Here is a 27,831-nt window from a genome sequence, read left to right as displayed (position 1 = left end):
CACGTCTGTTCATGACAACAATCTTCCCATTAAAAAGTACACAAAATAATGCATCCTATTTACACTGTTAATTTACAAAATAAAATTAACTTTATAAAATGTGCATATGTGTGTATATATATATATATATATATATATATATATATATATATATATATATATATCTGTTTTTGTACAAAAGAAACAATGTATATACTTTCTCATTTTTATTTTATTTTTCAAATTTGTGAAATTTTTTTTTTTTTTTTTTTAAATTTTCATTTTTACCTTTTACATTCAAAACCAGCGTGCACAAGAAGCGTCCAAGCTGAGGTAGAATTCATTTAAATAAACGGAGTGTGCAGTCTCTGTTTCTCTGCCTGTGGTGCTACGAATGGGCTTGAGAGCTCAGGGAGCTCTCTACTGTCCTGTTGTCGGACGGCAGCTCGTACACACTGCCATCTTGGTCCGCCTTCAGATTTTGGGAAAGCGAACGAGTGGAGATGTCGTCCTCGCGCTCGGAGTCGTAATCGAGGGGCGTGTGCAGGTTTTCATGAAGTGTCGCTCCTTTGTGAGAGACTGAAGTGCAGAGGCTGGGGGAATGCTCCTGTTGGGACATCCATGGTGCTTTACCAAAAGTTCCTGAGGAGATAAATGGAAGAAAACTCGGTCATCAGAGCCGTGAATAGTTAATAATAGCTAATAATGTTCAGAATCAGAAAAAAAAAATCCACAGAAATAAGAAAGAACATAGGAATTTACCCAACACTTCCTCATTATAACCAAAACCAGCACTATTTTCAGTCCATACAGGAATATGCTTGATTTTCAAATTGCATAAAATAGCTTCGCATGGTCTTTCACATTGTTGGTGAATGAGACATTTTAGCTGTACTCATGTTCTATGCACGTGAATCAAAGGGGGCTTTATCTGAACACGCGTTGTGATGACACCACATGACGCATCTCGGCCCAAATCTGTGGTAAGTGTGAAAAAAATCGAACGCTCCTGCGAATATTGCGAAGTTTTCCATGATTTTGGGTCAATTTCTGCGATCGCAAAATCCTGGAAGGTCCGTCTTTGACATCTGGTGTCTGCAAGAGCTCCCGGAAATGCCCGTCAATGAAGTTCATCGTATATGTAAGAACACTACCGACGCTCCTTTTAGAAAGCTGGAGGAAGCCGTCAGACCGTGTGCTTAATCGTACATAAACTACTATGAAGGTAAAGTGCCTACTAACAGAAACGAACAGCGCTATTGGAGACACGAGAGTTTCAAACTGGAAATATGTCAAAGCAATGAGTACGTGAAGCCCATACAAATAAAGGTGCATCTCAAAAAATGTCAATATCGAGGAAAAGTCCCCCCCCCCCAATGTAATGTAATTCAAAAAGTGAAGCTTTCATATATTCTAGACTCATTACACATAAAGTGAAATATTTCAAGCCTCTTTTGTTTTGATTACGGCTTACAGCTCATGGAAATCAACGATCCAGTAAATCCTTGATTTCCAAATGAAATGCAAAATTTACTTCCATCTTCCCCGTGATTGTGGTTGTGTGTACTGAAGCAGACTGACGGATTAAAGCCTCAGGAAACCTCTGCAGGTGTTTTGAGTTAATTAACTCGCTGATTAGAGCGCTTCTCAGGTCGACATATCTCTATTATAAAGTCTTTATTATAATATTTGGCGATACCGGATTTTTGATTTACGTGCGCTGTAAGTCGTAATCATCAAGATTCAAACAAAAAAGACTTGAAATATATCACTTTATGTGTCATGAAGCTAGAATACGTGAAATTTCCACTTTTTGATTAAATTACGGGGGGGGAATGAACTTTTCCACGATATTCAGATTTCTTTTTTTTTTTTTTTTATAGATGCTCCCGTATATATGTGCTCATGGAAAAGTATTATCGCTTACGAGATATTAATTTGTCTTCAAAAGTGAGTAATTTGAATACACAACAGTTAAAACCCTCAGCAAAGCTGATGCATCTGATACCCCCGTATCAGCACCGCATACAATGCGATGTCAGTGTCAGAGCTGTACCCCATCCCAAAAATAATATCTGGGCAGTGGTGGTGTTTTCCCGATGATGCACGCGGTAGAGGAGGAGTGACAAATTGTACACAGCAACTGATAGGCTTCAGTCAACAATTGTATTTTATACTTACAAACAAGTGTAAATGATCAATTGACCAATGAATGTAGCGATCGTAGTTGTACCTAATAATCTGGCAAGTGACTGTACAACAAGCGTGAGATCCAAGACATACCAAACTATGTTTTTAACATATTTTTAACTCACCCATGTAGGAGGCGGAAGGGGGCTGTGACTGGATACATTCTCCCAACTCACGATGTACCAGCATCCCGGAGCTCATGTGGTCAATAGGGTCTGAGGACAGCGAGGGAGTGTGTGTGTAATACTCTTGCTTTTTTAGGCCGGGGAGCGATGGACTGTAAGAATCTCTGCACATAAGCCTCTGATCTGCAGCACAGCCTGGAGGGTAAAGGGTGAAGCATGACAACATTACCACAGCGTACGCACCAGTCAAACACTGCAATGGACAGACTGGAGTTCACAGGCTTCATGTTATCCTTCAATAGAGAATCATTCAATATCGTTCACTCTTTGTCTAATCTTTAATCATTTCCCACTTCTACAAGTTCCAAGTGCACTACAGTGAGAACGCTGAAACCTTTACCTACAATTTTAATCTGGCCGGTTTTCCCATCAAACGAGGAACTACCCAAACCAAGAAAAACAAACAACATTCGGTCTATAACAATATGTCTCACCTATATACGTGTCTGTGGGCTCTGGGCCATACAGGTTGCCTCTCCTCATCAGTGTGCCGGCAGGCCCTTGGAAATGGCAAAGCATAGGATCAATGGCCACCTCCATGTCCGTTTCACTTCCTGTGTCTAGTTGACATACACCTGTAGATATTGTAAAAATCAACGTTACGAAACCGCTTCTCATTTATTGGCAGTGGGCGTTTAGTGCAATCCTTGCAAACACAACATGACTTGAGTTTCTCCTAGACTGCTGGAAGAGACTGGAGAATACACAGCATGGATTCGGAGACATTCCTCAGTATAGAACCTCTTTTGTGTACTCTCCTTGTCACCTTACCACACAGGTTTGCAATGGGATATAGAGCAGGGGACTGGTAGGACCATGTTAAAGGCTTGATTCTGTAGTAAATCAATCTCTCTTTTTTTTTTTTTTTTTTTTTTAAAGGGATTAGACATACATTCTGGCCCTCGATACATTTAATTAATACTCTGGTGTAAAGGTTCCCGCAGTCTCAACCTGGTGCAAAATTGGACACCAAACACGTCGTCATGGATCGAGTACATCTGGTGTTAATTTGTTCCCCAAACCATTTGTTTATTCCTGGTACGAAATAGGCGTGCGTTTTACCTTTCATGTCCTTAGGCTGCATGTAGATTCCTCCCAAGGAAGAGCTCACGTACTGGTAATTGCTGCCGCTCTCGGAGGGAACGTAGCCGTCCTGGCGCTCTGCCAGGGTTCCCTGAGAGGACAGATAGCTAGGAATGTCTGATGGCAGATTGGTCTCATCTACAGAGGGCAACAAGAACAGATCTGTAAGACATCCAGACACTTCATGCGATTCTGTACATAGAGGATTACTCCTTAGCAGTGACGCTCAATGCATCACTTGGTACTGACCAGTGTTGGTGACACTGCAGTCCTCGTTGCGTCGGCGTGTGTGGTAGATGATGACCACCCACACCAGTGACGTGCCCACCACACAGCACACTACAGCGATTATGACGATGCCCACTGTAGTCCAGCCATCCTCATCTGATCCACTGCCGGCTGGGCCCAGTAACCCCGTGCCTGCCTGGTTTGTCTCACAATTAGGGTTTGGCAAGACAGCCAGGCGCACATTCCCCCTCTCTGTGCCAAGCGGGTTAGACATCTCACAGGTGTAAGTGCCGGCATCAGCCTCTGCTGCATCTACGATGATCAGGAGCTGGTTTCCAGCAGCAAAAAAATGGCGCTCGGTCAACGCTAGTGGCCCGTCATCCTTGGTCCAATTTAGGCGTGGGGGAGGGCTTCCACCTGCGATGCACTGCAGCACAGCAGTCTCGCCTCTTGCTACAGTGCGGTCCGCCAGTGGCCGCAGGAAAGAGGGCATTTCTAGGGGGGAGGGGAAATAAATCGGTGCAGGATGTTAAGCTAAGCTGTTCCCCAGATCTGAACAAATTAAGCTAAAACAAATATGAAATTTACCTCTCCAATTTCTTTGACATTTTAATTAAATATTGATATTAAAGCTATTTCATAACACGCATCATCAGACATGAAATAAGCATGAAATAAACCCGGTCAGACTAGTAAATATTTAAAACCCTGTAATAATCAGTGACATTTTCAAACACATTATGCACAATTATTGGATATTTAAAAAAAACGTACTACAACTGACTCAGTGGAAAAAATGTTCTTGTGCCATGTTAAGTCACTCTGGAAAGCCTAAAATATTAATTCAAATTTAGAGCCGTGAGGTCAGCTTTGGCACTTGTTCTTGGCACAACCTTTGGTATGAAAGAAGGGCAGGCTCCCATCATTTACTGTGTTGTGAAGCCAACGTTGAACCAGAGACATGTAATAGGAGCTTAAAAATGAAAGAGACTCCCAAACGCTAACATTTGTTGTCCTCTGGGGCGGGGGAGGGGGGGGACACTAGAACTTTAAAGGGCCGGCAAATGTTAGATACTCGGGTAGTTAATCACCAAAGTAGCCAAATGGTTTCTTTTTTATTTTTATTTTTATATATACTCATCATCAGATATCCATTTGCTCGTACGACCCGTTTCTACATTTCTTACCTAGTACAGTTAATGTGGCATTCGCAGATATAGCGCCAGCTGTATTCTGGGCAGTGCAGCTGTACACGCCAATATCTTCCGTTTTCACTTTCACAATGAAGAAGACGGCATCGCTGGGCATAACATGCATCCGCCGCTCTCTTGCAGCTGGAAAGTCAGTGCCTCCGTCTTTCTGCCAGGCTATCTGAGGAGTTGGATGCCCGGTAGCGGCACACTCTAGCCGGGCTGTGGCTCCCACGCGGACCGTCAGATCCATAGGAATTTTAGAAAAGGACGGCAGCACTGATGGAGATGATATTGTGGTATTAGTCAATGGTAGAAAATAAAGCCTTCATTGCACTGCTTACTGCAAACATAACAATTCAACACGATTTATTTCAAACAAAAACATTCCAAAGAAATCATTCATTTTCATCTTAGAACTACATAAACTAGCACTGTGCAAATGCAGAGAAACTTGTGCGGTATCATATCACTTACTGTGGACAGTAAGTTTGGCCTTGGTGGAATAGGTGGAACCGAAGTAGTTGGAGATGACGCACTGGTATTTGCCCTCGCTGGAAGATTCCACATGGCGCAGCTGCAGTGTGGTCGTGTACTCAGTAACCTGGCTCCCATCGCCCGTTTGCGCTCGAAGATGAACCTGGTTGTGAACCTCTGCGTTGTTCAGTACCTCGTTGTCCTTCTTCCAGGCGAAGGTCATGGGCGAGTCACTGGAGCTGGCTGCAGAGCATACAAAGGTCACGTTGGTGCCTTTGATGGCTGACTGCGTCTCAGGCTGCACTGTGATTTGCGGTTTGGGGAAATCAGCTGTTCACAGAGGAGACAGTGAAAATTGTTTTGAGTGAATGATCAAAGCTGAACAGAAGTGAATGTTTAACAGCGAGCACTATTCAAAACTTGAAAAGTCTGTGTTTTTCATTAGCTAAATAAGTTGCTAGAAGTAATCCATTACGAAATTTCTTCCATTATGAATTTTCCACCATGAGAGCAGAAAGACGACCTCATGCTTGGTCAGGTATAACATGCTTGGAAAATGTGCACCAGGCACCTACTCACCACACACAAATTCGTCCTGGCTGACCGCAAAGACACTCTTGGCCTTCAATGGCTGTGGATGGGCACAGCTGGCGTTGCCCAAGGAGAGGAAGGCGCTCTCTGCCACCCACAGCGGGAACCACTTCAGCTGGCAGTCACAGAGCAGACTTGACGTGTTCAGGTGCCTGGAAGAGCGCAAAATGGAAAAAGAAAGCGTAAGCGCACAGCCGGTGCACGAATATAGAACAGGGTAGAAAAGAATTTGGATTAATTCAGACATGCAAACCTAATCTCTTATAAATACTTTCCTATTTTCTAAGTTTCCAAGCAACTGGACCTGGAATCATCCATGCCAATTGAGGCAAAAAAGTAAATAAATCAAATAGACACAGCGGAGGGATGAAGCAAGTTTAAAAACTGGATACCACTTAATTCCTTGGCGTGAATGATAATCAATCAACATTCAGTCAAATTCAGACCGACAATCTATTTACTCCGAAGCCATTTTCGTTATCCAGACAACGGTCAAAAAGTCCGCACCGGCATCCTCTCTCCCATTTCAGAGAACGGGGGAATACAGAAATGCACGGCAGGCATTTTCGTATAGTGAATCAAATAACCACAAATATGTGTTGAGGGTTTCACTGCTCTTAAGTCAAGAGTTTTTCTGCTTTTCAAAAATGAGATACCACCAAACACATCAGGTGAAATTACATTATATGCATTCATCTCACTTACAGCTCTTCTAGTTTTTTCATCTGGGAGAAGGCATTTCCTTGAATTGACATGATGGCATTGTTGCTGAGGTCACTGATTTGAACGAAGGGGGAAAACACAACAACATGGTGTTATTAAAAAAATAAAATAAAAAAAAAAACACACACAAAGTAGAACAGATCTGTTTAAAAGAAGTTTCATGGCTACATGTACTCACAGGCGCTCCAGCAAGTCCAGTCCTGTGAAAGACTTCTTGGTAACTGATCGAATCTGATTCCCCTGAAGAAAACTAAAAGCAAGTCGGCTGATTAGAAAATATCTCCTTCATTGCTTCCAAACCCCCCCCCCCCCAAAAAATAACCCAAGAGTGACAGGAACTCACAGATTTCGAAGACTGTTCAGTGCAGAAAAGGGTCCATTCATATCCTCAATGGTCCAGGAAATCTCATTATATTCCAGATCCCTTTAGTAAAACAAAACCATGACGTTAAAGGTCACGCCTTATTCACAACCTCACACAACGTGTTGGCTAGCACTCATCAAGGCACTGTATTTGTGTGGAAAGCACGGTAGTACTTAAAGCAGCTGGTGGACACACCAGATACTGACTGTTACTATTGATATTGACCCCCCCGTTTGTTCAGGGACTCGTCATTCCATTTCAGTTCAGCAAACGTCCGTGAAACTTGTTCAGTTTATGTCTCAGTTGTTGATTGTGGGAATCTTTGGCTAGCAATATAATGATCCTACTTTTCACATTATTTACACAAAACATTTGGCTAAACCACGTTAAACTTCAGTTAATGAAACCTAAGAATGTTGCTATATTTAAACCGCAATCTCAGTTAATCTTAGTCCTCACATCAAAATAATGAAGGTAATAAGTGAAATGTCACGTCCATTATCCTCTGATGACTTGTATTTACCCACTGCAGAAGGAGGGACTCCTATTTTGTCCCATAACCCTCCCTTTCAACAAGTTTAACTACATTCAAATAGCAAGTGTCCTCCCCTGTGAGCCTGGTTACAAATGAGTGAGTTAGGGAGGGGACTGAGTGAACACACGTGTGCACATATTCGCGCACACACACACACACACACACACACCTCTTCATGCTCAGTTACCATTTGGTTCTGTTTAAGAAAGCCCAGAGACGGGAGGAGAGGAAAGTCGGGGGAGGGGAGGTATTGAGTTTCTAAAGTGAATGAACACCGTGGAAATTTACTTAAGCAGCAAACCCTTGAGATATATTGCATTGTCGGTTAGATATTTCCACCCTGACAGTGTCCGAAGAGAAGGAAAGACACAAGAGATGCACCCGAGACGCCCAGCTGCTGCTACAGCCATGTGTTGGTTTTACTTCTGAGGTTTGATAACGATACTCAAATGTCAAAAAGGCTGAATCAGTATAAACCTATTCCTGGAAGTCAACTGAAGAGTTCCAGCCTTTATTGAACACAACTGATCCAGATTACTTGTTCAAACACAAGAATGCAGATGTCCAGTAACAAGGCTGATGTCCACTCTTACGCGATGATTTAAAGCCCTAGTGTTTAGAGAGTGTGTAGTGTGATGACAGGCACAAAGAGCTGGCTCTGTTTCTAATCTGTTGTACTCACAGCGTGTGCAGACTGGTGAGGTCTCTGAAGGCTCCGTCAGCGATGAAGCTGACCTGGTTGTAGCCGATAAAGAGCTGCTTCAGCTCGCTCAGGCGCATGAAGCTTCCCTCTTCCAGACGTACCAGCTGATTAGAGCCGAGGTCGCTAAAATATCCGGAAACACATCAGACATTTTACACCGACCGAGACGACGTCGTTTTGGGCTTGTTACATGTACCAGGGTATGTACTAATATGAGAAATATGCCACACACACACGACCTGATTAGAACGTAGATACAAATGTTTACAAGTGACGAGTTTCCATAAAAGTCAACAGGATTTCAAGGAGTATGTAATCTATTTACAATCACAACACTACAAGAGTGTTGGAATATTTTTGTAAACCCCCCCCACACACATCAACAGTGACTGATTCGCAATTATTATTATTAAGTATCATTATGTCGTTCAGAAGGTCTGACACCAGGGTTAATTTTGTTGATGAAAACTATGATTAAAAGATGTTTGTCTAAAGAAAATAAAGACTAAATGAAGACTAAATGAGACTAAACCAGCGAAGCACCGATACTAAATTTCTCAGCCGATACCGATAACTCGGAGTGATATCGGCCGATTCCGATACCGACAGTTCTGCCTTCTTTTAAACTAATAATCATTAAATCCACAATTCTGAAAGAACTGCAAATAAAAACTTTATTCTTTGACTCTCTACAAGTTGTTTCGATTAGCCTCGACGCCGCTTCACTGCTGCCGCGTCCGATCTGAAATGGTAGCGGTGCAGAGATTACGGAGATTACAGACGGCAGTTTTGTCGTCATTCCACACGAGAGACGACATCTTTTCACACGGCAACCGAAATCCATGTGTTTTCCCCGCCCTCCTTTGATTGACAGGATATAACCGGCTCTGATCGTCGGATGTTTATAACTATCGGCCGATTATCTGCCGATACATCGGTGCGTCTCTAGACTGAACATATCACACCCGGTCGGTTAGGCGATGTGAAATTTTTCCCCCACTAGCGCATTCAGTTTGCAAAGGCGATTCAACAAAGGAATTAACAGAGAAAGAAGAGGCACTTATTAGACTCACTTAGACGAAGAATAAAAAAAACTAGAGAAAAAAAAAGAATACAAGAAAGTCAAACGGGTAGGGGATGATTCCACTAAAAAACAAAATCGACTCTGTGGACTCTCAGTAAACAGATGATCAAACATATCAGATCATGACTATAAACAACGCTGCCATCGACTATCATCGACCCGCTTACTAAAGCAGTGAAACGCCCCATATTTCTATTCCACTCTCTTCCTCTTAAGGCCTAGCCCTTGCTTTAGAGTTGAGGGAAAAAAACAGAGGAGAAAGACTGAGAGGAATGAGACGTACAGCTCAGCGAGTTTCTGACAGGGTTCCCAAGAGTCCGCTTTGATGCGACTGATGGCGTTGTGAGCCACATGTAGATTCTGCAAGGACGACAGCCCGTACAGCCAACCCTTACTCACTGCGGTCAAATTATTGTAGTCCAGCTGCCTGCACAGACACAGTCATATATTAAACATACATTATTCTCCATCTCACAACCATGCACTTATGAGCTACCCATTTGCAGCGAATATGTGAGATTAATTTCCCATCGCTTTTGAGTTATCGCTCTATAAATGATTAAAGCATGTGTTATGTCGGCGTTAAACATAAACCTTTATATAGAAAATATAATGAGCTTTCTGAATAGTATCACAACATCAGTGCACTCACAGGATATCCAGTTTGCTGAGGCCCCAAAATGCTCCGTCCAACAGACGCACGATGCGGTTCCTCTGCATATTTAACGAGCGGAGTGCGGGAAGGCCGTTGAAGGACAAGCTTTTGATTCGTCGCAGCCGGTTCCTGCTCAGATCTCTGCCAATCACAGCCGGCAAAATGTTAAGCGAAGGGCGGCATGCGGTGCGAGAATTTCCGGAGCTTTCACATGTGTAATATGCGCCGGGCCACTTACAGGTGCTGAAGGTTGTCAAGCTGGAAGGTTTTGGCAGGAATGGAGTTCAGATGGTTCCTGTTCAGTTTCAACAACAGCAGGGTGTCTGATAGGTTCTTAAAGCAGTCCGGCGCCAACACAGAGATGTGGTTGTAATTCATGAACCTGAGCAAAACACAAACATGAAGCTTAGCTTAGCATCACCATCAAGACTCTTGCTAAAATACCTGAAGAAGGAGAGTTTCTCCACTGTAATGAATTCTACTTCTGTGTTTGTATGGCTAAAACTCATGCTCTCATAGGGTTGTATTTGTAATGTAACTTTTTTTTTCCTGTCAATCGCAATACGATGTAACAATTTCAAAATAAAAGCGAATAAAAAGAAAGACTAAACGGCGAGCACTCAAATAGATATCTAACGGGAGACTGATAGGCTTTACTGCCAACCTGAACAGTCCTTGTTACGCCGATCGTGCCAAATACGACTTAATTTAATAATATGGCTTCTTCTTATGGTTCGGCTTATAAAACAGCACACCCTATTTTGGAACCTTTAGTCATGCTTTTAATTCCGTACTTGTACTTGTGGAATTAATCAAATAAAATCGGTTTTCTTAAAATGAATGCGCACACCTCAAAACAAACAAACAAACAAAACAAACAAAACGATAAAAGGATAAAGTAAGCTGATTGGTGAGCTTTGTCTCATTCGGGTTCCTCCATGCGGGGGAACAAAACTTTTTCATGGACTTCACAATAGGAACGACACGATTAATTAACGGGGTCATACTTACGTATTTGATATCGCTCTTGGACGGCATAAATATTCATGCTACAGACTCACTGATCGAATTCATAGTACAGAGCAGATTAGTAATATACTCTCTAAGCCATGATCGGTTATGTGATACGCCGCAGAAAAGTATTTTTAGATGACCGTGTAATATTACACACATGCCTCGAGTGTACAGTAAGTACAGCAAAACTGAAGTGCCTGCATTGTCAGTTAAACGGTATACCTGGATATTGAATACTCACAATATTGTCAATTTAACAGCAGATAAATCTGAGCTGTGAAGCTAGTAAGCTGCTTAAAGTAAACAAAAGTCAAGCGCACGATGTGCTGGTGTCGGCGCACACTGAAAGTTGAAGCCTGCTCACAAGACAATCACAAAAACATATTGGACTCCATGCAATGTAATTATATTATAACAGTTACAGGGGATTGTGGTGTGTAAGTAGCATCATTACATGTCTAGCATTTCTGCTGTATTTACTGTACACGTGTTTCCTTGATGAGAGGAACATTGTGTGTGTGTGTGTGTTTTTTTTAATCCAAAAGAAGTACAAACCACTTACAGGTTTTTCAGAGGCAGAGTAGGGAATCGCTTCACGTCCACCAGCTTGTTACTGCTGAGGTCCAGGATCTCCAGTGCAGACAATGCTCGGAGCTGCTCCGTCGATACGCTCGAGATCTTGTTATTAGCTCTGGAAAAAATGAATTCCAACATTTCCCAAACGGTGGTCAGCAAACTCATATTTGCTCTAAGACTCACGCAGTGACAATGAGCGGTCGCGTTTTAACCTTCCCGCAGTGGTGGATCCCAGAAGCTAGATTATAATGTCCTTAGTCATGTTCATGGAGAGTACCACGAGTTTCTTTTTCTGTGTGTGTGTGTGTGTGCGCGTGCGTATGTGTGTGCACACTGAGCTACCCCATGTCCGCACTTCATGCAACAGGTCAAAACAGCTGAATGCCGGAGTGACGTGTTATTTTGTTTATAAGGTAATTACTTACAAGGTATTTAAAAAACTGCCAATTACTTGGTCGATGAATAGTATTCCCTCAGTGAAAGCATGCCATAGCCAAGACCGGCAATTTCCTGGGTTGCACGCCTCCTAAATTGCAGTGCATGAGCTGCCTTTGTTATAAACAGAGACCGTACAGTGCTGCCTTTGTATACGTGTGTGTGTGTGTCTCAGAGAGAGAGAGTATGAAAGAATGTAAAGGCAGGAGAGAGATGAAGCTGGGGATAAGAGGGTTGCTTAAAACGTGGTGCTGCATTCAGTGATCCTATCAATAAGGATACACTTCACTGAAAGCAGGCTTACACCAGGAATCCCCATCCCCATTCATCTATTTGTCTTGAATTGAACACCTGTGTGGCGACTCGCCTGTACCGCTCAATCTACCTGCCGTCACACAATTTCAAGCTCCATTATGACATATTCAGTGCACACTATGCCACGGACCCATTTGCCCTGCAGCCGTCCACCCCTCCACCACCTCTTCTCTTGTTCGAAAAGAAATAAACCCCTCCTGGCTGTCAGCAATAGTAAGCCACCCACAGAAAAGGGTACAAGCTGCGCTTTTGTGTGCAGATTTGCACAGGGCTTTTACATGCACCATGGTCACACCACCTGGGGCTCTGTCTTCACCTTACCCACTGGCTGCATCCTGAATTTCCAGTTTTTCTTTCAGAGGCCAGGGAGAGGCAAAAAAAAAAAACGACAAAAACCCTAGGCCCCGTGTGAAAGCTCTACCGGCTGCCCGGGCCTCGGGAACAAAGTGGCTGCAGGGCGATTTCCTCGAGAGGGGTTTCCACCCACCTGTATTTACGCGTATTTTTAAAAATGTGCATCTCTGAACTCCCGCTACGGAAAAAGTGGCATAGCGCATCAATACACACGATGTTTTCGTACAAATGTGAATTTTTCGGATTCACGCAAACATCGCTCTCTCCACTGATACTTTGAATCTGCATATTATACTGAACTCAATATTACGTCAACGCCATACACTCACTGAGTACTTTATTAGACACATCTGTACACCTACTCGTTCGGGTAATCATGTAATCAGCCAATCATGTGGCAGCAGTGCAATACATGAAAACATGCAGATACGGACCAACAGCTTCGGCTAATGTTCACATCAACCATCAGAATGGGGAAAACTTGCGATCTCGGTGATTTCGACAGTGGGATGATTGTTGGTGCCAGACGAGCATGTTTGGGTATTCCTATAACTGCTGATCTTCTGGGATTTTCACACACAACAGTCTCTAGACTTCACTCAGAAAGGTGCCATAAAGAGAAAGCATCCAGTGAGCGGCAGTTCTGCGGACGGAGACGCATCGTTGATGCGAGAGGTCGACGGAGAACGCCAGACTGGTCCGAGCCGACAGAAATACGGTAACTCCGATAACTGCTCTGTATAACTGTGATGAGCAGAAAAGCATCTCCGAATGCACAGCACATCACACCTTGAGGCAGAAGGGCTGCAACAGCAGAAGACCACGTCAGGTTCCACTTCTGTCCTTCTGTCAAACGAGAACAGAACGCTGAGGCTGCAGTGGGCACCGGCTCACCAAAACTGGACAGATGAAGACTGGAAAAACATATGATCAATTTCAATTTCTGCTGAGGCACACAGATGGTACAGTCAGAATTTGGGGGGCCCAACAGCATGAATCCATGGACCCAATCTGCCTTGTGCCAACAGTCCAGACTGGTGGAGGTGGTGTAATGGTACGGGAAATGTTTCCCTGGCACATTTTAGCCTGTTAACACCAAATCAATCACAGCTTGAATGCCAGACTATTTGAGTATTGTTGCTGACCATGTGCATCCCTTCATGGCCACAATTTACCATCTTCTAACGGCTACTTCCAGGATAATAAAGCACCATATCACAAAGCAAAAGCCATCTCAAACTGGTTCGGTGTTCTTCACTGGCCATCCCAGTCATCGGATCTGAATCCATTAGAGCACCTTTGGGATGTGGTAGAACGGGAGATTTGCAGCATGAAAGTGCACCATAAAAATCTGCAGGTATTGCGTGAGGCAATCACGTCAACATGGAGCAGAATCTCAAAGGAATGATTCCAACATCTTGTGGAATCCAGAACTGAGGCTGTTTTGAGAGCAACGGGAGGCCCTACCCAGTATAAGTATAGTGCTCCTAATAAAGTGCTTAGTGAGTGTAGGTTAATTGTTGTGGTGTACTATTCTGATATTATTAACTAAGTATTAAGTGTGCAGTTCTGGACATAACCCATGACTGTTTACGTATGGCAGAGATATTCGAATTCCACTTTGTTGTGCACTCTTCAGAATATTCACATAGACAGAGTGAACAAAAAGCGGGGGCTTCTAGAAAACGTTTTCTACTAGTGCCTTTTTGCACGTCTGCAACATACATGACTAAACTCAGCTTTGACTGGCAAGAAGACCGAGAACTCGCTGTTGGCAAGGCTGATGTAACACTACAAGATATAACACTACAATTGTGTATGTACTTTATTATGTAGAGGGGCTGAGGTGCAGTTTCGCCATCGTTCGCTTGTTTCCATGCAGCACCGATTATTACCCATGACATAGTTCTTGACATCAATGCTGATCTCATAATAACCTCATAAGGACCTGATCACTAGCTCGTGGATCGGAGGAGTCCAACTGCTCGACACCATTCACATATATCGAATGTTTCTCCGTTTAAACCCCCCCCCCCTTTCTGCACTCTCAAACGCCGACACCGGTGCATACAGATGTGTGTGAGAGTTCCAGACTGCCTTATCTCTTAATCTTACACTCCTTCCAGCCCCGGGGGTGCACACAGACAAGCACCACATTGTGCCTCGAAAACGCACACTTCGAATTTGTTCGCCCAAATTTGGGCAAATAAGCTCGTTACACACCATTACTCGAACGGTTTCGGGCTGTGGCCCGTCAGCCCGAGCTACCTCCGTTTTCATACGTCACTGCAACGCAGAAATGTGCACATTATGTATTTGTAGTAGTGCTGAAGGTGTAGCTAAACACATTACGCAAGTCTCGAAAACATCAGGAGGCTGTTCGATATATAGAAATATAACTAAAAGACCTTAAATGTCCGTAATGTTGTAAGACTTTATAATCCTTCATACATACATCACATTTTTTTTTTTTTTTTTTACACTGCCTGTGTAGACAGCACATAAGATTTATTATTATTTATTTACTCAAAATACACCAATGCCCCCCCACTCACACGCCACGGGCATTTAAAACACCCCCATATGAATCGGCATACTTTCCCAGTGAAGTCAGGAGAAAGTCTGCGAAAAGAATTAATAAGATGGCTCCAACTACGGAGCCTTCCTAAGCCCCCATGCAACTTTTCACTCTTGTCCCTTTTTCTCCCCCTTTACCTCCCCTTTTCTATGTGGGTTACGAGGCGAGGAAGGGGGGAGGGAGAAGTGCTGGAGTATCGAATGCCACTTAGCTCTTATTTAAACAGTAAGGCAGACATAGCGGCAGCACTCATCGACTTGCCTGACCCCGAAGCCCAGAGAAAAACAAATGCTGATAACTCAACAGCTGGGAGCAATTCAGTCATTGGCGTTGAGCAAAATTGAACAATTTGCATGGAATTTGGTTGGAGGGGTTCTCTCTTCCGATGAGGCCAGCTTTATTCTATCCTTTGATTGGTATTGTGGATAAAATCATCATCATCATCATCAAACATTAAACACTAATGCTTAACGATTTGATACTCATCACTAACCTCAATACAAATCAATAGCTATATGTAGTATATTAGGATGCAAGAACGTGATAAAACGCTATTATATCATCATACGTTATATAAGAAAAGCTGTGCACGTTTCGTAAGAGCTTACAGTCCATGTCAACTTATGTTCATAATTACCTTCCAGGGTGAAGTAACCCGCATCGAGATTTCTGAATTTCTTCTTTCGGCCATTTTCTTCTGGCTGGTTTGAGTTAAGTAGGACTGTATTTAGGAGAGGTCAACCAAAGTCCATCCATCCATCTGTTTTCATGACTATTTATCCTACACACGGTCGCTGGGGGACCTGGAGCCTATCCTAAGGGACTCGGGGGCACAGGGTGGGGGACACCCTGGATGGGGTGCCAACATATTGCAGGGCACAGTCGCGCACGCATTCACACACTACAGACGATTTAGAGATGCCAATCAGCCGAGATCGCGTACTGTGACGCTGCGTACTGCAGAACCTACTGTTGAAACAGCACGTACTGATGATCAGTACGCGTGTGTAGTATGACTACGATCCCAGACGTAGTACAACCGCCATGTCAGCATTGTCGTGTGACCTTTCATCATAAACACAGAAATCTTAAAGGGACCACAAGATTAAAATCAACCGCACTAACTGCAAAATGCACATCAGGACAGCTAATTGAATGAGCAATGTAATGTGAGCAGTGTTAATAGGCTGATTTTTTAGCCCTCTAGTCCGGTTGCATTATGGGATTTGTGACTGAGAGTAGTATACTTTGTAGACAGAATTTCACCGGACGCAGTATGCCATCAGGTATTTCTCACCTAGCGGGAATTCGGACATACTACCCCTCTGGCGCGCTGCTTTTCGCCTACTGTGTAGTACGTGATTCGGGACGCAGCCCACGTCTTTGGACCAGGCGAGGAAACCAGAGTACCCGGATGAAACACGGAAACGCAGGACGGATGCGGGATTCAAACCCCCAACCCTGGAGGTGCGAGGCAAACGCGCCAACCACAAAGCCACCGTGTCTGCGCCTTCTAACCCAACCACAGGAACTACAGTCAGCACGTGATGGTGAGAAACTACGCCTTACAGCATGTTTTTAAAAGTGGTGAAAGCAATAATAATGACCACTATTCAGATCACTGCGCTCTAGACCGGAACCTGTGTAATTAACCATTTACATAATACTTGTTATTTGTACACAGACACAATGAGAAGCTAAGAATCAAGCTTATGTTTTCCTTCGTGACATTAGAGAACAATCCAGATAAAATATGCGCACCGCAAACATACCACGCGACATTCACGACCCCAATTTTCTCACAGAAATAAATGCGCTGTGCCACTGTGTCATTTCCTGCATCCTTCGCGAGCACTGGCACTTTTCACGAGTCGCCTACACCTCCAGAGAGGGACAATCGATCGCACATGCCCTGGTCAGGCAGAAAATCGTAGCTTTTTATTTACACTGACGTCGGATTCACGGATCTCTGGAATCCACCGTTTATAAATGGTGCTGATCTTTTAAAATCACGGAGATCACTTTTGAAGCTGCGTTGCCAGGGCCCTTTAACATTTATGCTTGCCTCCGTTTCTATCCTTTGACACAGAGTCAAGTGCTCACACTCTTTTCTGCTGGCTCACAGCAGTCACGGTTCTTATTACAGGCGCCACTGCAGAAGACGGAGTCATCAGATGGCTTTGCCAGCTTCTGTTCTCCTTCCAGAACGAAATACCACACACATGTGCACACAAACCTACTAGGAAAAAATGTAAATCGCTGATAGATCCTCGACTGGGCCTTATAAACGTGCTGATTTTTGCAAAAGACTGTGTGCGGTAAAGTATTAAATAAGACAAACATTTCCTCAGACATCTTAGGAAAACTCTTCTTTCTTTTATTTTTCCTGTTCTAAAACGACAGCTGGATGATGTAACATTAACTCTTTTACAAAAACTCCATCATCCAAATGTTATTAAAGAGTTCGACCGAATTTCCCTTTGCATGAAAAGTAAAGGTTCACGAGGATTGAGCGGGAAAAAGCCCTAGTGAAAATCGAGCACACCAAATTACCCAGTGAGGCAGTTTCCAGAGCCAGCTATTTCCTCATTCACACCTGCACGTAGCAGATACTGTGTGTGTGTGTGTGTGTGTGTGTGTTTGAGAGAGAGGGAGAGAAAAGCAGATCCGCGCGAGTCCGCACTTGAACAGCCCTCAGCAGTAGTTCCTGTCACAACTTGTTGACTCAGTGTCTGGGGAGGATATAATGTCTAGCCCAGTCTGGCTCAGTCATATATAGTGTCTAGTCTCGAACTTGATCATACACACCCCCGCCATTACAAAAAAAAACAAAAAAAAACCCCAACTCAAATCAGTGTGATGTGTATCTTTGATCTGTTTCTGAAGCGTTTAGCTGAAATAAAATCTAGACTTGCTGTCCTAGACCTGCGTAGCTATCTCTTTACTCAAAAAAAAAAAAAAGTGTGTCACAAAAAAATCCAAATCACACCTGAAGCATTTCTTTGCTGCACGTCTCACAGAACAGATAAGCTTTCGTTCTAAGCGGTGCTCCAGTCCGCAATCCGGCTCAGCGAGTGTATAAAAATGTGAACGCTTTCGACGCTTTTATTTTTTATGCTTCATGTCGGGTTTCTCTTGACCTGAGAGCGAAGGTGAAGTCGTGCACATTACAGCCAAGATGGGAGACTATTCATAGTGGTACCACACACACACAAAAAAAATTTTTTAAGCATTGTGCATTGGAGGGAATGAAGGTTAAGTTTGCACAAAGTAAAAAGTTTTGTATTCTGAGGCAGACTGTACTGCTCATGCACTTTAATGACATTTTGATGCTTTTTTTTTTTTTTTAAATAAAAAATTATTATTATTTAAATAATGGCACGGCACGAGCTATACGTAGAACTGGGTGTTTGACAAATAGAAGGAGAACTACAATTTTTAAAAAAAATAAAAATTATAGATTAACAAAAATATAAATAAATAAAAAAACACTCTCTCTTAGCTAATCGGCCGGCATTTAAAACGATCGGACGATTAAGTCGACATTTGCAGTTTGAAAGTCTGAGAAACCCGACAGCGGGATGCGTGATACACCTGACCGGCGTCGTCTGGATATTTACCAACTGATACAGGAGAATCACGGGAACAATGACAGACTAACAGCGAAGGACATGCTGAAAAAGTACACCGAGGAAAAATAAATAAATAAATAGATAGCTAGAGCATACTCACAGAATGAGGACGCTGATATTGCCAGAATACGGGCCAAAATCCGGCATCGTCTTCAACTTGTTGTTATCCAGCTCTCTGCAGGGCGAGCACAGATGTGGTCAGCACAAAAGGGGAGAGAGAGAGATGATGAAACACACGTTCGTTAGGTGGAGAGCGTACTTACATTTCGGTTAGGTGGTACGCTTGGGAAAGCAGCTCTTCAGGAAGTGTTTGTAATTTGTTATGGCTCAGGTCCCTGTGAGAAGAAAAAAAAAAAGAAGAAAAAAGCATTCATCAGAGTCGGGCATGCATCACGGCAGGGGGCCTTTCATCACACGCTGCACACATTAGCTCCTTGCTCAAACGCACAAGGGAGAATTCCTGCAGCGCTTGGTTTAAACGGCGCTGCAGATAAAGCGGACGAGGCACCGAGACGTATTACGCCTGATGAATTTAACAGGCCGCTGCACTGCAACGCTCGAGCACGGAGTCTAACTGGATATCAGCGTCAAGCGACGAGGAGACGATCAGGTCCGTCTGCGTAGCCGTTTACATTCATGCGCGCAACGTGAACAACGTGAGGTGAAATTGAGTCGTGTCATTCCGCAAATTCCAAAATGACACGTATATTCCGGGAGACGAACGATGTCCTTCCTCTCGGAAAATTCTCTTAGATCTAGGGCAGCGACTAGCGATTATTTTCATAAATCGTTTAGTTGGCAGATTATTTTTCCGATTAATCGGAGGGGGGCGAACTTTCAGGTTAGTAAAGAACTAATGTGTGTTCCATTTGAGACGATATGACCTTTCTAAAATCCATACACTGCACCAGTGGATCTCAACCTTTTGTGAGCTTTGGACCCCGAGAATATTTCGAACAATCCACAAGGACCCCCCTCACTCCACAACAATTATAGGCGATATATTAAACTGTCATTTCTACGCATGTTCCTTTATTTTATTAACATTGAACGTGAATAATATTAACATTAAAATTGAATCGAAACATTTCAAGAGTTTATTTTATTTATTTATTTTTACATTTTATTGTCGGTGTGAGATTTAATTCTCTGAATTACGCTTTGTTTATTTGAACTTGTCTACCACTCACAGGTTTGTGCAAATTTTCATTTCATTTGTAAATAAATGTTAAATAAATCCATCAACGAACGATCGTCAGCTCAGCTAATGTGATATCTGCGAATAACTTGATTAATTTGAAAACATCTTATTTGAATATGTTTTGATACATTTCACACACACACAAAAAAAATATATATATATATTTAAATAAAGAAACACTGAAACCTAGAAATACTGCGCTAGACGGTAGAGTACATAGTGCATAGTGTAAGTGTGGAGTACGTCGTTTGGGACGCGACTTTAGTTGTTGCGGCTTTACTCGTGTCTTAGAAAACCGCCCACGTCCATGTTTGTGTAGTTCTGTTTACACACACGATGCGTTACAGCCTGTATAAATATCGCTTTAAAGCGATAAATAAATAAATAATCCTTGCACTACGTTCATTTAACCGAAAAGCAGCATATTTAAATGCCGTTTAAATGCCGGTGCTATTTGATACTGCTGAACGTTATCGCCGTCTTCCTTTTCTTCCCAGGCCCTAAACCGCAAACCGCTTGCTTACAGCAATCCGTAATCAGAACCTTTGTTGCATTTCGGTCGGAACCATCAGCAGGGAGGGAAATTTGCAATCTCTTGTGGCACTCGGACTACTGAATTGCGACCGTCTTTAGTGATCACTACCGATATAACTGAGTTGATACTAAAACGTAGATTTTTGTAGAATTACTTGAAAAACGCATCGAGTTACTGGGAATACTTCCTGCTAACTTAAATCTCCAGTTCCTCAGGTGAAAGGTCGACCTACGACAGCGGAGAGTCTGAATCTTTAGTTATAGTGAGGTCGAGCCTGAGGGCTGGCGAGGCGAGGCGAGGCGAGGCGAGGCGAGAAGGAATCTGTGCGCAGTAAAACTGCTGCTGGAGTTTCCTGACGTTGCGCTCGATCTCCGCTGCGGTGCCATCTGGTCTCAATCAGCGCAGGCACAAGGCAGGGGGGAAAAGTAACAACTCTTAATCTATTCACAATGCTGCGAGGACCAGCACCGCCTTCAATTTCCAAACCCATATGTTTTCGCCCCCCCTTCCCCAATGACTTGCAGGCCTCTACACGGTGTCCCAAAAGTCACCATACACACAGGGAAATCAACACTGTTTAAAGCAAAACATTTCCCAAAAGTTTTCATACTTATATATATATATATATATATATTTTCCCCCCAGATTTTTTCAGCCTTTAAGAATGACAAAAGGTTGCGATGGACTTTAACAGGAAACACGTCAAACTTCAGAAAAGACTGGAAGTGTTGCAGTCCTACCGAGAAGAAGTGGACGTCCACGGACATCCACTGACGACGGCACGCCTGGCGAACATAGTCCCCTGTGTATGGAGGCTTTTGGGACACCGTATACACTACTTGAATCATTAGCACAATTTTTTCCAGGGTCTTTCCTTGTATTCCAAGCAGCTGCTGTTCATATATATACACGTCCTCCATGTTTTGTACACTAGAGACTGCTTAGACAGAAGGAGATAACACGGTGTGTTTATCGCAGCTGCACTTCCTCTGTAAATCCATGTCATAAGTGGATCAGATAAGGACCCTGCTGTGTGTGTACGCTTCCACGTCCGACCGGCCTAGTAGACGCTGCCGGGAAGTGCGGAAGAAACGACGTATCCAGCCTCTTGTTATGATGAGGCAGGCATGCCAGGGTGGTGGAAATAATCAATCAGAGGGGAGAGCGGGTCGCTGAAAGGCAAGTGCTGATTATTTACCGTCATCCTCATCAACAGCTGTTTATGAAAACAGAACACGCAGAACAAACGGCTGGGATTATAACGTAGGAACCGATTCTCAGCTCCATCACAGTTCCTTCCTGCGCTGATCCCTAAAATCTTAAACTTTTTTTTTTTTTTTTTTTTTTTTTTTTTTTTTTAAAAACACGCATGAAACTGGAACGTGGTTCCTTTAGGGTTGTTCGGATGGTAAATGGTTCTAACGCTCTTAAAAAAGTCCATTCGGAACATTTCCTCAAAAGAGGAACGGCTTTTTCCACTGGGTCCATCGGGACGAAATGAAGAAGGAATGTGCCGGGTGAAACTTTTTGGCGATTTTTTCGCCAAAGAGTGCAGACTTGTGCGAGAATGTCAACAGCACATTTCACAACCCGAACAGGATCTCACCGAGGGGTTTTTTTTTTTTGTGATCGTTGCAGCCAAAAATGCTTTAATAAAAAATTTGAGATGCATCTTGCTGGGTTTTTTTTCTCTCTCCAGAAAACGACTTGAACTGGCGAAATTGCAATTGCGTGAAATCTGTCTTTCGCGGTGATGCTTGCTCGTAAGCGAGACCTTTTAGCTGTACTCATGTTCGACGCGGAGGACTTTGGCTGATGACATCGCACGATGCGTCTCGGCCCAAATCTGCAGGAATTTTTTTTTAAAATGGCTCCTCTGAACAGTGGCGTTCCCTTGATTTTGCGCTAGTTTCTGCGATCGCAAAACCTTAGACGGAATGATTTCAGATCCAAATCAAACCGCTACGTCGCCACTACAGGCTCAATAAAATGCGATCTGAGATTCAGCCACACATAAGTGACTAGATGCAATTCACCATAAATGACACAGATTTATTCATTTTTCCTACAGAGGTCCTTTGGTTTCAACAGAATTCCACTATGCAAGTAAAAGCAGAAGCGCTGATCTCTAATCAGAAGTGCTTATTGTCTTTTAACAGGATGTTACCCCACAGTAACCACGCTGTATTTCACGGCGGATGAAAATGGCCGTACTAGGGCGAAACGTGTGTAATATAAGCTGCTGAAATAACAATTGAAAACAACAACAAGAGCAAAAAGTTTATAATCACGGCAGGTATCTAGATGAAATCAAGCGATGAGATCCCTACACATTCCCACTCCTGTTTAACTATAGCGGCTCAATTTGAAAAGAAACTGCAGAAAAACACTTGGTACAGCTCACGCTCCTTACTTTACAGATTTAAAACCACGTACGGGCTTCTAGAGTCACAGATCCTACGCTTTCCAGGTTCGGTACAGTACCGTGTTATGTGAACGTCACATGAATCGGGGGATGGAATAAGAATCTAGCGGCCCTGATGCGGGTACTCAGTATCAGATCGGTACGTCACTACAGGCGTTTGTGTTTGAAGCGAAGTCAGAAATCTCTACCGGTTAGACGCGTGAAACACACACGCACCATTTGCTGATACAAATGTTGAAGTTAGAGAGTTAGTGTATCAAGACTTAACTTATACACTTACTCTTACTACACTTACTATATATATCTATATCTTTTTTTCTGTCTTGTTTTTTCCTTTAAGTAAAGGCAACGAGGACCTTCACTCGTTCAAAACATCACACGCGTGCACCGCTTCTGGGCTGCTACGTTATTTAGATGACGTTTCCTTCCCAGCTTTTCGAGGGGCTTGAGGCCTCATTTTCTTCTCCCTCATTTCCCCCCTCCCGCTCTCCCTGCGAGAGTTACACAATCGGATCGACGATGAGCAGCTCCTTAACAGCTTCACTACTTGGATTTTAGCTGCTAACTCAGCAGAAATAATGGGCTGTGGGAAAAACAAAGGCCCGGGGCAGCGGGGGGGGGGCTTACGACGTGCCGGAGAGGCGCTTAGAAATTAGCGTGGTGCGGCACAAAGAACTTCGTTTCCCCTACAGCTACGACTTGGGTTTTTTTGTTTTTTTTGGCAGAGAAGCAGAAGGAGGTGCCTGGCTGTAGTGGGAGAAACTTTCCACACTTCTTTTATACAGTGATGCCAAACAGTCGGAGAAAGAAAGAACTGTGCGCAGCCTGACGGAATACAGCAACACGCAGACTTTTATTTTATTGGTTTAAAGTAATGTAACTAGATTCGCAGCATTTCTATGCGGCTCTCCATACTCGTACTACGCAACACGCTCCTTCTCAGCTAAAACGGATACATATTTAACGTGTATCTTACTTACACTTTGCTGTGGAAATGTGAAAATCCCATGACGTGACGCCACAAACCCAACATGCTGATTAATCTTTGATTGCATATTAAATGGCACAAAAGGTGCGAAAAGAATTCCTTCACTTAAACATTCACACACACAGTATTCAGTATCCACAATCTCTAACCTAAACCTAGATTGCGTCCCATCTGGCACAAGTGCACAAGTGAAAGTCGACTCGTCTTAAGAACCTACTTGAGGCGAAGGAAACAAACAGCTGTCGCAGGACTTAAATAAAAACCGGCTTTGCAAGTCTTTACACTGGAAACCTGCATTTTTCCACACAGAAGATGGACCTGCAAACCTTATTATATATACGGACTTTTCCCGAGTTGACAGATATCACGCTTTTTACGGCCTAAACGCTTTCAGCAAATCGTCATTGTTGTAAAACAAACAAACCATGAAAAGCAGCGTTTTAACTGTTTATCTTGATCAATTATTCTGTTGGTTGTATTTTAAAATAGTCCGCATGCAAGCTTTTTACCCAGCAATGTCGGTAAAGCTTAATACATCAAAACAACCAGTACGAGCACAAAGATTCATTTGAGGTGGAAACGAAACGTTTCAGCCGTCTTTCAAGCGGAACCAAAACCAGATATCAAATTTAGGCCTGGGGTAGGTGGGTAGGTATTGTCAAAACCACGGGATCTCAAACTTTTTTGTTACCGTGTAACTACGGCTGGGCGATTCGACAAAATATATATATATATATATATATATATATATATATATATATATATATATATATATATATATATATATATATCATATCCCATCACCATACTCAACGACATTTCGATGATATACAATGCATATTACGATATATAATTTAGCTAACAAACTGTCTGCAAAAGAGTAGTAATGTAAATCTTTTTTTTTTTTACAAACAAACAAACAAACAAAAAAACCGTTAAACTGTCTTTCATGGTACTTTTCTTTAACGCCTACAAAAACAAAGAAGATTTCTTTTAAAAATTGACATCAAATCAGCGGCAAAAGTTCAGTTTAAACGTTAACCTTAACGTGTAACGATTCAAAACGGTAAAAAAAAATAAAAAATCTCACACCACCGTTCCAAACCAACGATATCTCACAAAAGTGGATCGTGTAATAATTGATCACGATATCAATATTATCTCCAGAAATCGCCCAGCCCTATGAGTAATTGAGGTTTCTATTCAAACCTATTCGTCGCAATGGTAAATATTAAAACTTGGATAACGCTAGGTTTGTTTGACATGCTTTCTAAGATTACCGAATATTGTTTTAAAGCACGGACTCCCCGAATAGATCCCCGAATGTCCACGGACGATGTATCTACACACGCCGAGACATTTACAGAGGAGAAAGCAGGTCCTTATCGAACCAGTAATGTTGAATTGATGTAATAAGTGCATTTGTGTTCACTTTGCACTGTATATGAAGTATAGGATAAGTGCACCTGTTAAGACTGCAATAAATAATGAAGAGGGTCACAGCATGGGGGGGTGGGGGGGTAGAGAGAGAGACTGACCATCAAGGACCCTTAGATGGAGGGAGCCTGGAGAGAAAAGAGTGGAGATTCACAGAGCCTGGATTTGCACATGGTCCAGAAAAAAAAATTCCCTAGCTGTAAGAGGAAAAAAAAAAAGTTTTGTTGGTCTTCCAAAAAAAAAAAAAAAAAAAAAAAAAAAAAAAACCCAAAAAACACGCAATGACTCGTTTTGTTTGTTTGTTTCTGCAGTTTTATTTGGGACTGTTTCCCCACATGGCCCTAAACCACTGAGATTTAACAGAAAAGAGACTCAATGCTGAGTGCGCGCGCGTACGGGCGCGCGCTCAGAACAGAGGCGCTCTCACCAAACCTAAAAAGTACCTTTTAAAAACGCGTTCACGCACAAAAATGCGGGTTTTTTTTTTTTTTAGTGCCAGCTCGTATTCAGTACTCAATCTATTATACATCACTATGTTTCCAGGACATCACGGACACGTTTTAGCACAGTATAATGGTGTAAAAGATAACGCGTTCACTTACACTTGCGTGATCCAGGAAGGGAGTCTCGGAAGGTTGGACCCATTTGTAAGCCGGCTACAGTCCAGTAAAGTGCTCCTGCACGTACAGGGACTCGGACACGGCTCTAAACTCTCCATATTCCCGTGTAGGAGTTCAACTGCGGTGAAAAGAAGCAGAAGGGCGACATATTTCATAGCGACGAGCTCCTGCGAAGAAGACATTTTCCCCCAAACTCTCCCCAAAAAAACACACGTTCCTTCTTTTACGCCACAAAAGTTCACACAAAAATTCACAAAAGAATTCTGTTCCGAACAAAGACGTGGTTCGTCCTCCTAAATAGCAAACTTATTTTGTATTCCTTTAGATAAATGAATGCGTTAGTCCGACCGCTTCACTCCGTCCATCCTCGTGTAAAAAAAAAAAAAAAACTTTTGCTCCTGTGTTTTTTTTCTTCACTGTAGTTGAAGCGCTTCGACCAACATTCCAGAGTCTCACAACGAGCGCGCTGATTGGCTGAGAGAAACAGGAAGTGTTCTGCGGAGCACTGTGGGTAATGTAGTGCGGGCTTTACAACCAGAAATTGTAGTTGGCGTTAAATAACAAAACTAGATAAATAGTATAGATTAGGCTTCTTAGCGTTGGAAAGCGCGTGACAACTATTTTCTTTTCATTCATTCTATAATAATAATAATAATAATAATAACAAAAAGTCTTGACACTGGGTGTAAGTGCTGTTTAGTTTACAAAGGACAGGTCTGTTATTAACATTTGAAAGAACAAACATAATTATTTGCCTATTGTCTCTGGGTTCCTGTCTGAAATGTGCATTTTAAATACATTTTCCTTTTCCCCCTCAAAAGGTAGTAGGGTTATTATTATTTTATTTTTTTTCAATTTTTGGGAATATTTTATCATATACAATCTGTTTAATTTGTGACTGCAAGAGGAACAACAATAGTGTAATTTTTCCTACTCCAATCCAAATGATCTGTAGTTTTTAATCTGCTACTTATAGAAGAAGAAGAAGTTTTTATTTGTCAGATATACATTATTAATTTGTTTCTTTGCATAATGCATGCAGCTTGTTGGGGTCAGAGCACAGGGTCAGCTATAATACAGCACCCCTGGAGCAGAGAGGGTTAAGGGCCTTGCTCAAGGGCCCAACAGTGGCAGCTTGGCAGTGCTGGGGCTTGAACCCTCAATCTTCTGATCAGTAACCCAGCACCTTAACCGTTGAACCACCACTGATCATGCAAATGTGAACTGGGCTGAAAATAGAAGCTTATTTGAATTTTTATTCTCGCACAGTTTGGGAGGCTTTTAGATCCCGAATAACAACCACTAACGTATACCAGTCGCTCCAGGAGTTAGCGATTGCAGAAATGGACCCCAAATCAAGGAAATTCTGCAATACTTTTAGGAGCATGCAATTGTTCAAAAAATACCATCTTGATTTTGGGCCAAGACACATCATGTGACATCACTGCAACACAAATTCATCCAAAGCGCCCATTTCACATGTGTTGAACATGAGTACAGCTAAAAGGTCTCGTTTACCAACAAACGTCACAGCGAAAGACTGCAATTTCACCAATTCAAGTAGTTTCCTGCAAAAAGGCATGAACAACTCCACAAAGCTGGATTGCAAATTTAAAAAAAAAAAAAAAAAAAAAAAAAAAAAAAAAGAGGCGCAGTAAAATCAAGCATTTTTGGCTGCAGCAATCACAAAAAAACTGTGAAATTCTATATGGACTGGTATACTGTATACTCTGC

At 42.6% G+C, this 27,831-nt stretch overlaps 1 protein-coding gene across 1 annotated transcript; it reads right to left on the bottom strand.

Moving 5' to 3' along the window:
• Positions 1-230: 230 nt before the first annotated feature.
• lrig3 (leucine-rich repeats and immunoglobulin-like domains 3) lies at positions 231-26,532 on the bottom strand. The gene is made up of 19 exons (XM_047162155.2): positions 26,080-26,532; positions 19,155-19,226; positions 18,992-19,066; positions 11,564-11,692; positions 10,226-10,369; positions 9,985-10,128; positions 9,616-9,759; positions 8,228-8,371; positions 6,990-7,070; positions 6,825-6,896; positions 6,629-6,700; positions 5,912-6,075; positions 5,333-5,662; positions 4,853-5,134; positions 3,687-4,160; positions 3,417-3,575; positions 2,789-2,929; positions 2,295-2,489; positions 231-621 (listed from the first exon to the last, which is right to left on the bottom strand). Exons 1-19 carry the CDS (start codon positions 26,277-26,279, stop codon positions 368-370), a joined length of 3,276 nt encoding a protein of 1,091 aa, XP_047018111.1. The 5' UTR covers positions 26,280-26,532; the 3' UTR covers positions 231-367.
• Positions 26,533-27,831: the final 1,299 nt, after the last annotated feature.

The sequence above is a fragment of the Ictalurus punctatus genome, chromosome 19 (assembly GCF_001660625.3).
Source record: "Ictalurus punctatus breed USDA103 chromosome 19, Coco_2.0, whole genome shotgun sequence".
Classification (NCBI taxonomy): domain Eukaryota; kingdom Metazoa; phylum Chordata; class Actinopteri; order Siluriformes; family Ictaluridae; genus Ictalurus; species Ictalurus punctatus.
This window is presented reverse-complemented; position numbering and strand designations above follow the sequence as displayed.

Bases quoted from the DNA above. Each gene is read 5' to 3' on its own strand.
- lrig3 (XM_047162155.2), bottom strand. From the start codon at position 26,279: ATGTCTTCTTCGCAGGAGCTCGTCGCTATGAAATATGTCGCCCTTCTG. The intron at 7,071-8,227 runs GTGAGTACAACA...GTTTTACTAAAG, and splicing joins CTCACCAGTCTGCACACGCT to GGATCTGGAATATAATGAGA. The intron at 6,076-6,628 runs GTAAGTGAGATG...GCGCTCTTCCAG, and splicing joins ATGAAAAAACTAGAAGAGCT to GCACCTGAACACGTCAAGTC.